The 15,854-nt window shown below is 51.3% G+C and overlaps 1 protein-coding gene across 23 annotated transcripts in view; it reads left to right on the forward strand.

Moving 5' to 3' along the window:
- The window catches only part of MSI2 (musashi RNA binding protein 2), a 204,749-nt gene that overhangs the window by 112,222 nt on the left and 76,673 nt on the right, over positions 1 to 15,854 (forward strand). For all 23 annotated transcript variants that reach the window (XR_005259447.1, XR_005259448.1, XR_005259443.1 and 20 more), the window contains one exon: positions 11,554 to 11,602. Coding sequence is in view for 17 of the 23 variants with exons in the window: in XM_038158229.1 (XP_038014157.1) it covers positions 11,554 to 11,602 (49 nt within the window). In the remaining 6 variants the exon portion in view is untranslated. The remainder of the gene's footprint in view (positions 1 to 11,553; positions 11,603 to 15,854) is intronic.

A 15,854-nucleotide genomic window follows, 5' to 3' on the forward strand; every position in this document is an offset into this window, starting at 1 on the left:
CCTTGTCGGGTGTGACAGAGCCTTCCACTTGCTCTTAAATCCATTTCCCAGCTTGCAGCCACCACTTGGAAATGCTCAATTATAAATTTGTGAGTCTTTTCATTGCTTGTTTCCAGGTTATTTTTCTTTCTTTCCTCGTCTTTCCCCCCTTTCTTTTCCCTTTGCCTATTTTAAGCCTTGGCTCCAAAATGAACGCTCCGCTTCCCACAGTCCTTCATCACGCAATGTTTTCAGCAGACACTCAAGAATTAAACATGTACAATTTCCATAATACTGATTATCCCTGTTTAAGTGCTATTTCAGAGGGTATTAATTTCTGTTGCAGTAGCAGCCGCAGCACTTAGCACCACCAGCCCAGTTTTCCCTCTGTGCCTTAGGCTCGAGTTTGGCGTGAGCTGGGATTTGGCTGGAGCTGCTCCCCACTGCTTTCAGCCCCGATTTTAGGGAGGAGGGAGGGAGGCAGAGCCATCCTGGCGAGGAGCTGGTGCTGGACCGGAGGAAGGCTGCCTCTGTCACTTCTGATATTTTCTGATTTTTGTATGCAGAAACACAAAGCACAATTAGAATACAGTTATATATCCTCATCGTTATTAAAGCTTGGATTAACATGACATAAAGTTTTGTCTGGGGAGCCTTTTGCTATGGCTCAGGGAGCATTTTTGTGTGACAGTAATAGGCTACAGTTAATATACTTGAATGATACCAGAATCTGTGTAATAAGACAGAACAAAGGGGGTTTATTTGAAGCTGAATTACAAAGGTGGAATTATCATTGTGAACAATCCACCAAGATCGCAGCTTAATTATTGTATCTGGCGTTATTTCAGTGAAATAATGTGGAGTCAGGGAAGCCAAGTTAAAAAATACCTCTCGATCCTGGAAGGACATCTTGTCAGTCAGAAGGGATTGATGTGTGGACCTGTCACCTCATTCTTAGCACCCAAATCCTCTCTTTGCCCGTTTTTGCCGTTTGTTTGATTTACCGAGCCGGTTTGCCGTGATTCAAGAGGCTCTTGTCACGTTTCTAGGAGAGATTCATCACTGGGACATAATCCATTCAAATAGCTTTTGGGCAAGAAATAAAAAGTGTTTGAAGCCAAGAGGTTTCAAACAAACCCTTCAAAGGCAGCTGTTGGGCCCTGCGGAGAGGGAGGAGGGAGGGCAGGGTTGTTCTGCAGGGCCTGGGGAGAAGAAGGAGCGAGAAGGTGGGAGCTTCCCTGGGGAGCAGTCTGGGGGAGGCAGAATCTGGGGTCTGGGCAGTCTGGAGTGACAGCAGAAAAGACACATGTCCCGTGCATGTGGCCACCAGAGGTTCAGCACACATGGAAGTGGCACCTTTGGGAAACTCTGGGCCATCCTCACGTGTAAAATGTTATTCAACCATCTTGTGTTTGTGTGGACAATTCTCCCTCTCTGTCTGTGCCTTGAGTCCTCATTACAGGGATAATAAGAGTGGGGGAGTAGGATTATTTTTTAAATTTTCATTTATAAACTAAGGAAAATTGCTTCTTTCTCACAGAAAGCACTTTGGTGATGTCAGGAGCAGGAGGTTGAATTGACTTCAACAACAAAAAACCCCTCTCAGAACAGAAACCCTTGTTTTTCCTTCAGCAGGCTTTAAGAGAGGAGTACCATGGTTCCAGGATCCCGGCTCTGGTGATTACCCTGTAATCCCCATGCCGTCCAGGGGTAATTAAAAATTGCAGCTGAACCTTGGTTTCAGATGCCTGGGCTGTGTCAGGCTGATGAGATTTGGCGTTGTTGACACGTGTAAAAACTCAATTTGCCCAGCAGTGCCCGTGGTTCCTGGGCGCTCAGCCCCTCTCCAGGCAGGCTGACCCCGGGCAGAGCGGGACGCACGCACCTCCGAGGGCAGGGGGGAGAGGAGCTGTGCCCAGCACGGCAGCACCACTAATTGCTTTCTTTGAATATTATATTCAGCCTTAATAGCCTGCTCTCCTGGAGGATTGCCTTTCCCAGCATTTCCTGTGGCTCGCTCCGGAGCCTGACCGGAGAGTGGGAAGGGCTGGAGCTGCAGGGAGGAGAATCAAGGTGCTACATGAAAACCCCATCCCAGAAGCCCAAACTGGTGTTCCTGAGAGCCCTGATTGAGCTCGGGTGGAAGGGCCAGGCTGCAGCCAGTGTCCCCGGGTCCTGAGTGATGGCAGTGGCATTTCGTGTCCCCTGCTCCCCGTTCTGTAAGCCAGGGCGATTGCAGCCACGTAGTGATGATTTAACATGATGATGATTTCTGCCCTGAGCAGGCTTAAGAGACTCATTCCCTCAAGTGCTTTGGGCCCCTGCCCTCTCATCAAGACTAACCGGGGTATTTTAAGAGGTAAAAGAAGAATCCAAAGCCCTGAGCAGCAGAAATCAGAGCAAGTGCTTCGTGTTGGTTATTTCTCCTCTCCAACTTGTGGTGTGGGTGGTGCAGGGATGTGCTGGGGCTCTGAGCTCAGGAAAATCCACATCCCAGGCTCTGGGTGTTGCATAGCTCCGGTCTGTCCAAGCAGGTTCTGAAAGCAAAGCCAGGGACTTGTCTTCTCCTGTTCCTCTCATTAATTTGTGGCAGTGGGAGAATCACTTCTGCTTCCTGCGCGTGGGCGCTGCGAGCTGCCGGAGCGAGCAGCCTGTCTGTGTGGGGGGACTGCTCCAGCAGCCTCAAAGGCGTGTTTAAAACGTGGCGTGTCATCAGTGCACTGAGTTTGGTGGGAGTGCAGTTCTCTGACCACTCACCCTGTCAGCGGCTGCACTGGGGGGAGGATTTGGAGTGTTCTGCACAGGCAGAGCTGCTGCAGCCACCATCCTCCACCTGCTGCAAAGCCAGGGTTGGAGGGTGGGCTCGGACCCCCAGACCAAATAAATGGCACCTTCTTGAGTGCAGCATCATCAGCATTTGTCACAGCAAGGGTCTGGATTGCAAATGGTTTTTCTATAAATTAAAAAAATCCCTAAATATAGAGAGATAAGCTCTGTTTGATTCAGGGTGGAAAAACAAGGGAGGACAGTTCTGTTTAGAACAAACAGCCCTGGAAAAATATTCCTTAATATGCAAGTCAGTATATGAAAAGAACAATAAAAGGGAAAGGGATCCAGCAGGAAATAAAATGAAACTTTTTTTCATTACAGTCAAAGAGAACTTAGATGAGTTTTCCTTTGCTAATAAACTGAAGTTTGATTCTGCAGCTGAGCCTTCAGCTGGAGCTGGCTGTGGCAATTGTTCATCCTCTTTTTTTCAAATCTGGGCAATAAAAAAGCCCTTCATGCATCAGGAAGCCTCGTAATGCAATCCTTGTCTTATCTTCACACTTATTCAGCAGGTATTTACGGAAGGGCAGCAGGAAGCTCTTTAAACCCGATCCTGTTACTTTGCTCAGGATGTCTCTTAATCAGATCTGTGTCCCTGAGTCTGGCCTGCCCTGGGACTCTGCTGCAAAGGCATCTGTGAAAACACCCCGGGTTTCTTGTGAATAGAGTTTTTCTCGGTATTCTCAGCAGCAGGGAGGGCTCTGAGCTGGTTTCTGTGTGTGGCTGCGGGGCACTCTGTAAAAGCCCACAGGTTATTGATGGAATCCCAGGATGGTTTGAGTGGGCAGGGACATTAAAGGCCATCCAGTGCCACCCCTGCCATGGTCAGGGACACCTTCCACTGTCCCAGGGTGCTGCAAGCCCTGTCCAACCTGGCCTGGGGCACTGCCAGGGATGGCACAGCCACAGCATCTCTGGGCAGCCTGTGCCTCACCACCCTCAAGGGGATGAATTTCATCCTAATATCCCTTCCAAACCTACTCTGGTCATCTTGGTGGCCTCCTCTGGACTTGAGTGCTGTGGCTGCAGCAAAGGCAGGACAGAGGCTGGTGCTGAGCTGGTGCTGTGATTGAATGGAATGGACACGTCCCTCTTGCTGCAGCCAGGAAGGAGGGTCTGTGTTTAAACCTGGCTTTCCAGGCAGTGGTGCTGGTGCAGCCCATTGGAGAGGGGCTGCCCCTCGCCTGGCCGGGGCTGGAGCAGCCCTGGCACTCCAGAATCAGCTCCAGCCAGGCCTGGTGGGCAGCGCCTCCGAGCAGCGTTCGGAAAAGAAAACAGATTGCAACTTTGCAGCGCTAATATGCAAACGAGCACCGTGAAGGGAGGAAGAATTATTTCTGCTGACGGTGCCTAATGTTCCGTGAAAGTAAAATCACCAACGCCTCGCACCTGGCTGGCTGGAATGCTGAAGGAGCAATGTTCCAGCGTGGCGTTGCCCTGCTGCCAGCGGGGAGAGAGGCTCCTGCCCTGCCCCACGGCACCCCTGGGCTCTTACCTGGGTGGGCCCACCTGGCCTGAGAGCACCTGGGGGAGTAAAGGAGCTGAGCTCCTTTGAGCTTTGGTGACTCTTGTGATATTTGATCTGTTGAAGCTTCAGCTGAGTGATGCGTTTGCACGGAGCTCTCAGCCTTTGCTTTCCAAAGAGCAGAAGTTCTCCGGCCTTTAGCATCAGAAGCTTAAACCTGTAAAACCCAGCAGCTGCAATGTGAGCCCCAGAAGAATGGTTAAAATTATTGTGTGTGCATTTAAAAAGTACCCCTTGTGTGTCTTTGCCTCGGGTTTTCATTTGATGATGGCTCCTTCAGGCAGGTGAGGAGGGCACATGGAGCAGGATGGTGGAGCTTGGGTTCTTCATTCAGTTCTGGATCCCACAAGAAACACTTGCCAGAAGTTGTTCTGTTGTTGGGGAAGTTTGCAGAAAATAATGCACAGTCTATGCACGTGTGCAGGGAGATGGGGGCCTCTGAACAGCTGGAGAAGGATGGGTGTGGGAGGGGGATCCCCCAGTGCCAGCGGGGAGCTGAAGGCAGAGTTCCAGGATGGTGCTTGGCTCTGGGGCCACGTGCGGGTCACCGAAACGCCTGTAACTCCATTTCCCTTCTAGTCCCACCCTCTTCCTTGTCTGTTAGATGGGTAAAACACAAGGATGTTTTGAGGCAGGGTGAATTAAGTGTTTGTAAGGGAGGCTGGATCCTCTCCAGCAGATGTTTGGAACAGGATTCTGTTCTTGCCTCTCTGGGGAAGGGCGGTAGCAGGAGCTCCATGGTTTAACCCCAGTTTCAGATTGAATGACTGGTTTTAGCTGCTGTGGCACCTCTGTCTGTGGCCAGGTCAGTGTGTGTGTGTGTTACGCTGATGGGTACAAAATGTGTCATTGCAGGAGCCCTTGATTTGCCTGTATGACATGTGCCATCTGTGTCACCATCCAGAGCTATTTCAGGCTTCTAGCAGTCCTCAATGGTGGCACTCTGGGACCTGCTGCTGTCCCTAGAGACACTGAGGCCACGAGCCTTTGGAAACCTGGGGGCACAAGGGAAGCTCTCAGTCAAGACAGCAGGTACAGGAACACTCCAAGAGTCCTCACATAGTTTATGACTTGATGGGAGCTTTGCTTTCATCAATACTCCCTGTTATTAATGCCAGAGAAGGAATTAATGAGAAATGCTCTATGAAGTCATGTTTAATTTGTCCTGCTGTGGAAAGCTGTTTTTTTCTGGAGAGCATTAGTCATTCTTACATCCCCCTTGGTAGAGTAAGCGTTGAGTAACGCGCTCGTGTTTTGCAGGAGCATTTTGAAGTCCAGCAGTGGCCACGGTGCATTTTGGCAAGCGTGGGGGACGCTCCTTGCCATGGCACGGCTGGTGAGCGAGCCCCGAGATTACCGTGATTGAATGACTGCTTTAATTTCAGCCCTGATGGAGCAAAATTAGTTACAATGATATGTGTGTGTTGAATAAAATTGTAGTTTTATTAGCTATAATTGCTGAAGAAGACTTTTTAAAGCCTTGACTGCTGGGGGGAAAAATTGCTAGCACTGGAATTTGTGCTTGCACAGTATGGCATTGATTGTTAGCCCGGTGCCCGCCGTGGGGAAGCTGTCACCACGGCACACTGGGGAGGGCTCAGCCAGGGACCTCACCCTGTGCCCCAGCACCCAGGGAACGCAGCCCACGGCGTGCCTGCTCCACAGAGGAGGTGAATCCCTCTCCAGGGAGCTGGGAGCCAGGGCTGCCTCGGGGAGCTGGAGCAGAGCTGCCAGCCTGGAGCTCCCCGGAGCGCTGGCCAGGATGGGGTCACCGTGGTGGGGTGGTGGCAGAGGGACCAGCCACGCTCAGGGTTGGCTCTGGTGTGGTCATCCATGCCGGGACACTGCTGGAGGAACCTGGGTGATGGTCGGGGGGCTTGGGGGAGCCCTTGGGCAGGAGACAGAGCTGTGCTGGGAGGAGGGCAGTGTGTGTGACAGGAAGAGAGGGGATAATTTGTTTCTTTGTTTAATTCTGTTGTAATCAAGCCCGGAGGCCTGGTGTGGGGGAGCCATTTCAAATTGTCTGCCGTGCAATAGGCATTTGTCTTAATTTATGTGGGGGGAGGTTGTAAATCTGTAGGAGCGCGTTGGATTTCACATGCGCATTTCAAATAACAGCACCTGACAGTTCACTGGCAGCTAAGAGGTTTTTCTGCTTCAGAAAACAAAATATTGGAGGAGTTGTGCGGTGTGGATAAATAATTTGAGGAATTAGACCAGAATATCCAGCACGCTTTTCTGGGAGGAGCAGAAGAGGTGATAGACCTGCAAAGTTCACGAGTCAGGGATGGAAGGAGGAGAGGCACAACCAAATTGTGTGGGGCTGAAAGTTGTCCTTCAGTAATTCCTTCCCTCCCCAGACCCAGCTGGAATTGCCACTGTGATCCATTCCAGGTGTCAATCCATTTGTCTGCCCTAATTCTTCTTTACCTTGAAGGGATGGAGAGCACAGTGCCAGATCTGCTCGGGAGTGTGGAAAACAACCCCTGCACGCCAGGGGGGCACCTTTGGGGAGCACAGGAACACCTCAACCTGCTCTGGATGTGTTGGAAACTCGGGGTTTGGATCAGGAGAAGCCTTCCTGGGCTGGATGGGGAGGCGCAGCGGCTGCTGTGTGTCCCTTCAGTGCAATTATGGTGCTTCCATTGTGGAAGTTTTACTCAGTGAGTAAACGGGACTCAAATGGAAGAGCCAGACCCTGGAGGTGTGGGGTGGTGGTGGGTGTTGCTCCCGTGCACACAGGCACCCTGTACAGGAAGGTTGGCTTCACAAGGAGGGTCCGTGGGCACCTCTTGGGTCTGTCTCCTGCTGGCATTGTGCAGTTGGAGAGACACAGGATGGGGCTTAAAGTTTTCCAGAAAAAAAAAAGGTTTGGTCCTTCCGCTTTCAGTGGCAGCACAGTGCTCCAGTTTGTGCAGCACCACCCTACAGATTGGTCTGGAACCAGTGCTGGCTTTTGGAGGGCACTCAGCCTGTTGGTTACAGGGTGAGGGACTAGGGGCTGTGCTGGGTCTGAGCAGCTCCTGCTGCCTTGTGGAAAAGAGGAGTTGAAAGTCCCAAAGAGGAAAGTAGGAGGAATGACAGGAGAATACTGTGTGTTCTTGTGCTGGGCTAGATCACTTGCATTAAATTCAGAGACTTTCTGAGTACAATTAATAGTCATTTTATTTAGGTCACCCTGGTTTTGTTGCTTTAAATGTATGCCTCCATTAAAGTGGAAGAAAATCAAATACATTTATCTCCGTGGAGCCTTTTGTGAACTGGTTGGGCATATTTTAAATAACCCTGGGAACTGTTAGGATTATTAAAGCCTTTGGCTCCTCCAGGTTTTTTTTCTTCTCTCCTGTTCTCCCCTATTCCTCCTTCCAGGCAGTGAGTAATGAAGTGGTAGAGCCCTTCCTTTTCTCAGAGCCCCAAGTGGATTGGAAAAAAAAGAAGTTAAATAAACTGAAGCCCATTAGTTAGGCTTTATGTAAGAAACTGGGTCTGCGTTGGCTGTATGGATGGGCTGTGCTGGGACGGAGGAGTCTGGGGGCCTTAAGTGTCCATTTGTAACCAGTGTTCACTGGCAAGTCTTTGTTTTCTCCTTTTTTTAAAGTTACCCTAAGTCCTGAGACTGTTCATTTTGTAGCTCTCACTTGATGCTCAGAATGAGTCTGCATTAATCAGCTCCTTGAAGCTTCCATATGGAGCCATACTCCATCTGAGGAGCCTGGGCTCTGGGCTGCCTGCTGGTGTCTGAGTGCCCTGGCTGGGGGTGGCTCAGCCTCCCCTCCTGTGCTGGGGCAGCCAGGGCTGGCTGGGGGCTGGGGGCTGGCTGGCAGCACGTGGTGGGTGATGGCCAAGCCTTGCAGGTGGCAATCCCATCTTCCAGTCCTGCTTCTAACCCTGGAAAAGCCTTCCTTGGCTCTTGTGTGCACAGTGTGAGCTGCATCTTTGGAAGGGTTGCAGTTGAGCAGCTTTAAGCACGGGGCGAGCCGGAGGAGGGGGTTAACTCAGGCAGTCACAGCCCCTGAATGTACTGGAGTCTCGGCTGTGGGTTGGTTTTTTTTTTCCCTTCCCCTGAACTAGGGATCAATTTGCTTACTGCAGGGTTTACTGCGGGTTACCTTGGCCGTGTCCCTTATTTCTCCTTGCTGAAAACTTGAACAAGCCGCTTGTGTTTGCTGCACAGAGAACCGTGAGAACGGGCTGTGTGTGCGAGGCAGTGTGGTTTGCTCATTCTATTCAGCCCTTTGTATATTCAAATTCTTCTAGTTTGAGTTCTTGCTGTTCTGCCAGATTTCCATACCATTGATGGGTTTTCTGCATTAATAAGTTTCTCTCCCCCCTCCCTCCCATACCCTCTCCACCTTTTTGAGACTGGTGAAAAGTTTTTCTAAGCGCGCTGCCCTCTCCATATTGATTTTCTTCTCCTGCTTGTCTCACCAGCTCTTAGATGTTTTATTTTGCAAAGCGTTAATAGAATTTTCCTTTTGCCACTGCACTTTATCTATTCAGGAGGTTTCAAGAAGTCTCATTGTGTCACCGGACTGTGGAGGAAAGAGGCTATTCTTCTGCTACAATGGCTGCCCTAAAAAATAACGCAGGGTGGGGTAAGCACAGAAAGGGCAGAGACGGAGATAAAATGTTCTGACCTTAGGAAAGAGAAAAGATAACCAATTAGACATTGTTGAAAGGGCACCAGCTGGCTCAAAGAACACCCCACTGATAATTTTTTTCTTCAAGGCATCCTCGGGCCACGTCTGAACTCAGCTGCAGAGACGCTCCCCCTGTGCAGGTTTCATGTGTGGACTGTCAGGGCTGACCCTTTTCCAGGGAGCTGCTGCCCGGCCCTGATCCCAGCGCTCGGTGCTGCTGGAGGGGGGCACACCCACTGCAGGGTGCCTGTGCTCCTTGGGGCCCCAGGAAACCTCCCTCCTGGATTAGCCCTGCAGCCCGTGCTTGTTACTGCTAATAGGGATTTATTTGCATAAAAAAGATCCCTGCCAAGATCATCATTCCAGCTTGGTACACATGGCACAAAGCCCTGCGTGCCCAGAGGATGGTGTTGTGTTGGACAGGTGGCAGGAGGGAAGGGAACTGCAGAGCCCAGTGTGAGCAGGGGCTGCAGCCAGAGCCCCTCAGCCCTGCAGGGCTGGGTCTGGTGCAGGACCAGCCCCTGCTCTGCCCTGGCAGCCCTTGGAGGAGCACAGTGAGGCTGCTGCTGCTGCCAGCAGGGGCTGAGGCATGGCCATGCTGGAGCATCTCTCACCCCTAGCCAGCACAGCAGCCTTTCTGAAGTCCCCAGTCATGTCCTTGCAGGAGGAGGTGTCATTTTGGCAGGACAGTGGAGCCTGCAGGCAGGCTGGGGTGACAGGGGACGTCCCTGGGCTGCTGGGTCTGTGCTCCTGCACATCCAGGAGCTCTCAGGGCTCTGGGATGGGCTTGGAGGGAGAAAAGTTCCATGTTAAACCTTTTGCAGCAGGGGTTGGCTGGGGACAGAGGGTGACACTGGGAGCTGTGATGCCCCAGGAAACAGCAGCAGGTGCAATGTGTAATTTTTGGTTCCAGTGAGGCCAAGACCTGTGAGAATGAAAAATAAAGATTGCTGAGCTAACATAACCCCGGAGCAGAGATAAGCAGCGTGCAGGGTGAAGGGCAGCCTGGTCCTTATCTGCCTCCTGGTATTGCTCATCCTGGTGAGTTTTCCCCCTTAGAGGGAAGACAGACAGCAGGACAGACGGCTCCGTGCTCAATGCACTTTGGGTTTTTCAGTGCATCAGCATCTTTAGGTCTCAGTCAAGATGGGTATCAGGAGACCTGCATTTCTGCACCCTCTCAGGCCACTGCTAGCACTTTCTGCAAACCATTTGGACTAAAAAAGTTAGGAACAATTTAAGCAGAGACAGGTTTTCAGATTAATTTCAGGCATCAGGTAAGGTTTTGCTGCGCTATATTTTTTTACAATCTCTTGGAACATATTACAGTCCTTCAGAACCTCAGGGAGGTTCAGCTTGTGTTTTCAGCACCTTCCCAAACGCTTTCTCCTCAGCCAAGGCTGAGAAATTTTTCACAGCCATAGGCTGGATGCCTGTCTGTTGCCTAAGAGGACACTTGGGGGGACAGGTGGACCCTTCAGTGGCACTGTGTGAGATGAGGAGAGCATGTAACTGCATTGTAAATCACTTGGCTAAAATAAATGATTTATAGAAAGCCAGAGTACAAGCCCAGCAAAGTACAGAGAAATTACCGGTAAAAAAAAAATCCAAAAACTTCAAACAAACAAACAAAAAATCCCAAAGCCACACCCCAGAAAAGCAGAGGAGTCCTTTAGAGGATGAAACCTTTTCTTTAAAGCTCTTCTTCCTTCCTTCCTTCAACACCTTCTGTAATTCAGTGTTACAGGTTTTCATCATCCCTGGGTTTACAACAGGGAATTGCAAGTCTGTAGTTTCATCTCAGAGCTTGCCCTGGCCATGTCCAGTGGCACGTGGGCCCCAGCTGCCCCCACTCCTGCACCTCAGAGCTGCAGCTCCAGGTGTGATAATGCTGGGGAATCAACCCCAGCACGACATCCTTGTGCAATAAGTGCAAAATTTTAGGTGTGGCTGCACAGATTAAATGGAGGTGGAATAAATCATGCAAATCCTAATGAAAGTTGAAAGCAATTTGGTTGCACTTCAATACGTTTCATCAGTCATCTCTCTTCTGAAGTGGAAATGCCGAGCCTGATGCGAATTAAAGTTTCTCCCTCCTCCCTCTCCCCTCTTTCCTGCAGCTTTTCAAAAGCCCTTTTGAAAACCTCTGAATACCTTTCTTGGCTGACCAGATTTTACCCTGCTCACGCCTCTTTTTACCTGATTCTCAACCAAGACAGTGACTCTAGATTTGGAGTAGTCGTGGGCTTGATTTGCATCCACACTTCCTCCCCTGGTCTCCCTTCAGAAGGGAGATGAGGCACGGCCAGGGATTGGTGTGAGGCGGGAGAGCTGCTGAGATATTTGGCTTTTTAGGGCCAACACTTTCCCTGGTCACTTCTCTGCTTCAGGATCAGCTGTCAGCCAGGGCAGGGAGGGGGAAAGCAGCAGGTTTCCAGAGGGAGAAGCTGCCTCTGGCCAAAACCAAGGAGCTGTGCTCCATGCAGGCTGCCCCTGCCCGCGTCCCCCTCCCCGGTGCGTGTGGTGTGTCTGAGTCGCCAGCGGGTGCTAAAGCACAACTCTCCCCTCTTTGTCTTGCAGGTAGAGGATGCCATGCTAATGTTTGACAAGACGACCAACAGGCATAGAGGTAAGAGGGACTGGGAGCTCTGACCTCTCAGTGTGTGGCAGCTTCTGCATGGGGGAGCAAAAGCCAGATTCAGGGAGATGAGCCAGCGCCTAAATCCGTGGCACTAAATCCTCTGTCCTGCAGGTAGCAGAGGAGGGGTGGTTGGCACGGAATGCCCCAGACACGTGGATTTCCTTGTTAGGAGTGACTTTCCTGGTCAGTCTCATGACCAAAGTCAGGGATTGTAGTACCTGGAAAGTTCAGCAGCAGCGAGCAAGAGGCTTGCTCAGGAAGATGAGCTCTTCCAGCCAGTGCCCTTCCATTTGAAACAGGCACCTCTTCAAAGCTCTTGCTTAGGTTGAAAAGTTCAACCCGTGACAACTTCCTTTTATATCCAGGGAATTTTCCACCCTTCCCCATGAAATCGCCCTTAAATGGGCCGTAAATACTCCTCTCCATTCAGGATCTCTGCACGGTGTTTGTTGCATTTAAAAGCTGCCTGGTGTGGAGCTTTGGTGCTGAGCCCCGTGGTCTGGGGGCAGCTGGGGGGCTCTGGTCCCAGCCAGGCATGGACTCAGCAGGTTTGGCCTCTGACACGGGTGGAGGTGGTCTCCATCTGCTGAAATGTCCCAAATCCCGGGGCTGGGCTCCCCAAGCTCCCTGTGCTCTCCCCCTGTGCCTGCCCTGCCCAGGCTCCTGCCAGGGTGGGCAGGAGGCTCTGCAGGGCCCCGAAAGCAGAGCAGGGCTGCGAGAGCCCTGTCTGTGCCTCCTGCAAGATGCTTGCCTGGTGTTGCCAAGGTGACCCCTGCTTGTCCCTGCTCTGTGCTGCTGTAAGCGCTTCCCGAGGCGGGAGGGCACAGCCAGTGTCGCTGTCTGTGCTCGGGGAGTGCTGAGCTCTGCTCTAGCAGCCCTGCTTCAGCGTTTCTGGGCTCTTGGGGAGGCTGCAGCTTTGAGCCTGGGTAATGAGCCCCGCAGGATGCCTTCCTTGGCCAGAAACATCTTTCCACTGACTTACCAGGAGTAAAGGTCTGCTGAAGATGGGGGCTGCAGGTCTGGGGGGCATGAAAACCTTTTGGGTTTTTCACAAAGGGCTTTTTTCCCCACTACGTGTGTCGAAGATGAGAGGCAACAGGTCATCCTTTATTTCACCCCCTGGGAATTCTGTGAATTTATTGGCTCATTGTTTAAATAGCTTGTTTTTCCTACATGCAAGCCATGACATTTTGCTCCGCGTTAGCATCCCAGTGTGAGCTCCTGGATGAGATCTAAGTGGGGAGGAACTAAAAGCCCCTAAAGATCAAAAGCAGTCTCCAAAAGCCCCTGGGTGGAGGTGATGGTACCCCACAGTCTCCCCTGTGCTCCAGAGTCAGACTGTGCCCCCGGCTCTGTCCCTCTGGGGACGGGTTGGGCTGGAGTCCCTCTCCTGGCGAAGGAAGGAGTTCTCTGGCACTCAGGAGACTCAGCTCTGTTTGGGAGGCTGTATCCCAGGGAACAGGCTTACCCACTGCTGGGTGAAGGGCAGTGCTGCCTGTTTGCTGGGATGAGCCAAAATTCCTGTGAGCAGGGAAGAGGGGCTGCACAGCTGCAAAGGACAGAGGGGGCTGAGCTCCGGGCCCTTAAAATGCCAGGCACAGGTGGGAGGAAAAATCAAGTGCAAAAGGCAGAGTAAGAGTCCTCTTCATCTTTACTTGGATTTACCCAGCCTTTTGTGGCATTTTCCCCTGCTCTGCACAGGTAGCTAGTGCTAATCAGCCTAATGAACTGGCTCAGGGCTGTGGTGATGAAGTGAGTTCTGCCCGCCGATAAAATCACCCCAGATTTTACAAATTGTGGCACTCTGATTGTGTTGGAAGCATGTTTAAAATGCACTAGTGTGCAGCAACAGTGTTAATGGCAATTCTTAAAACCACTTGTGGGTTGCAATCTGTATCTTCAAATTAGCCACGGGAAGGAGGAATGGCAGATAAAATATCCGCTGTGGTTTGCTGCCCTTAGTCTCTGCCTGGAATAATCATCGTGGGCACAGAAAGGGGAAAGGATTAAAATTCACTTCCTACTGCTAGAAGGTGAGATAAATTTCCTTGCAAGAAAATTGAGAGGGTTTGCTGACATAATTCTGGCACGTGTGTGTTGCTCCTGTGCGTGCATTTGGGAGTGTGTAACCCCTGCACCAGCACTGCTCCCTGGAAATGCAGGGGTTGAGCCAGGCAGAGGAAGGGGGGTTTTCAAAACTGCTCACCCTGCCTGGAAAACCCCACCCAAAATAAAACTTCATGCCTGGCATGGAGCACTTTGCCTCTGTGGTGGACTTGATCTTGGAACCTTAATGATTCTATGATTCTATAACCTTAAAAATGCTGTCAGGCCAGTCATGCTGTGTCTCTGTGAGGGGTATTTTAATGTCCAGCTATTCCTGGATGTTCTCGAAGGAAAATAAGACTCAGCTCTTGCATTTCATGCTGATCTGTTAAAGGCAGGCTGCAAAATCTGTGTTTAATTGGAGCGGTTAGGTTTTGGTGTATTGTAGGCAAGAGAACCCCTAGAATCACTGGGATGTCTCCTTCCAAGGGTTCTTCTGGTGTGACAGTGGGCACACAAAGAACCAGCACCTGATGAACAAATATCCCTGGGGCAGCTTGTTTAGGTGGCATTTTTTTTAAAGAAAGTGTTGGTGATCCTCTGTTCCTGTACTGCTGTATTCCTGCAGTCTTCTAAAAACCTCACACAAAAGTTCTCCCAACATTCTGGCAGATCACTTCTGTCACTTTTTTCACTGCTTAAAATTTCATAGAGCTGAAAATTACTGGGTCAATCTTGAAAGGATTCAGTAATTGGAAAGAAAGGGAAAAAAAAGAGGGTGGTGTTATTTTGTTACCCTTGCAAAGTGCAGATAAAATCTGGAGTTCAGCATTAGTTATTGATCTTTGGGGGTGGAGGGAGCCTGGCAGGATGATGATGTCCTTCTAACTTCATTATGGAGAGGAGCTCCAGGAAGCATTTCAATGTGCTGGGGCGGGGGCCGTGCCCTTGGGCTGTGCACAGGGTTTGTTGTTCCCAGCAAAGCCGAGCAAGAGCACCAGACACGGCAGAGGCTGCACGAGGAGGAGCAGGGAGGGAGGAGGGCACAGTTAGATCAATGGAGGGCTGCCAGAGTGGGCTGTCCTGAGCTGATCCCAGCATGAGGTGAGCTAGGCCAGGAGAGGGGGGTCCAGTGGCTCCTCACCTCAGTGGGATGCCCTTGGTGCCAGCCCCGGGTGATCCCTGCCCAGCCGGGGATTGTTCCGTGGGTGCCTGCAGCCTCCAGCCACCCCAGGAGCTGTCCAGGAGCTGCACCACAGCAGCATGTCCCATGTCTTGGACTCACAGAAAGCCCAGGATTTTGAGTGAGTGACCCCCCCAAGCTGTAATTGCAGGAGCTGAGTGTAATTCTATATGTTTTTCAAAGCCGTCCAGCCCCCAGAGTTATTTTCACATCAATTAACCCTCTTGCACAGTTAAGGATGGCAGCGGAGAGAGGAGGGAAGTGACAACGTGTGATTTGGACTCCTTTAATCTTAAAACTAAACAAAATTAATGCAAGGCAGGCTGTCTGCAGGGTACAGACAGCATCCTAGGTGTTGGGGGTTAAAGCACCCCCAGGGACGGACGCTGAGTGCGCAGAGCCCTGCGGTCACTCGGGCTGTTCCAGAGCTCTCCCTGCTCCCTGTGCTTGTGAGGAGGCTGCCCAGGCAGGGGCTGGAGGGTGGGTGAGCATCCTTTGGCTCCCAGGCCCTTGCAGAGGGGCACCAGGACACTGCTGGTACCCTGGCGTGGCACTGCTGTGCCCAAGCTTGGGGGTTTATCTGAACCCACAGAGCTCAGGATGAAAGGTTGGTGCCCCCCGTCCCACCAAAACCACACCCCAGAGCACAGGGGCTCTCCCAGCCTTGCCACAGGCTCTGCTCTCAGGGAGGAAGGGGAGGGCTGAGCCCCATGGCTGTGCTGTGTCCATCCAGCAGTTCAGTGCACGGAGGCAGTTGTCCAGGTGGGAGCAGTTGGCACAGAGCTTGTGTTTCTTGGGAGAGTCAGGAGTGATGCTGTTAGGGAGATATTGGCTGTGCCTTGGCAAAGGAGGAGGCTTTTCTGAGGAGAAAAATAGCCTTTTGTGTTCTGTCCAGCTGCCAAAACCTCGGTTCTGGAGCTGATCTCTGAAGTTATAATTGACATTTTTATAGATGAGATATAAATATAATTAAGTCACTGCAATTATTTGTTTATCGCCATCTCCCTCAAG

The sequence above is a fragment of the Motacilla alba genome, chromosome 19, assembly GCF_015832195.1.
Source record: "Motacilla alba alba isolate MOTALB_02 chromosome 19, Motacilla_alba_V1.0_pri, whole genome shotgun sequence".
Classification (NCBI taxonomy): Eukaryota; Metazoa; Chordata; class Aves; order Passeriformes; family Motacillidae; genus Motacilla; species Motacilla alba.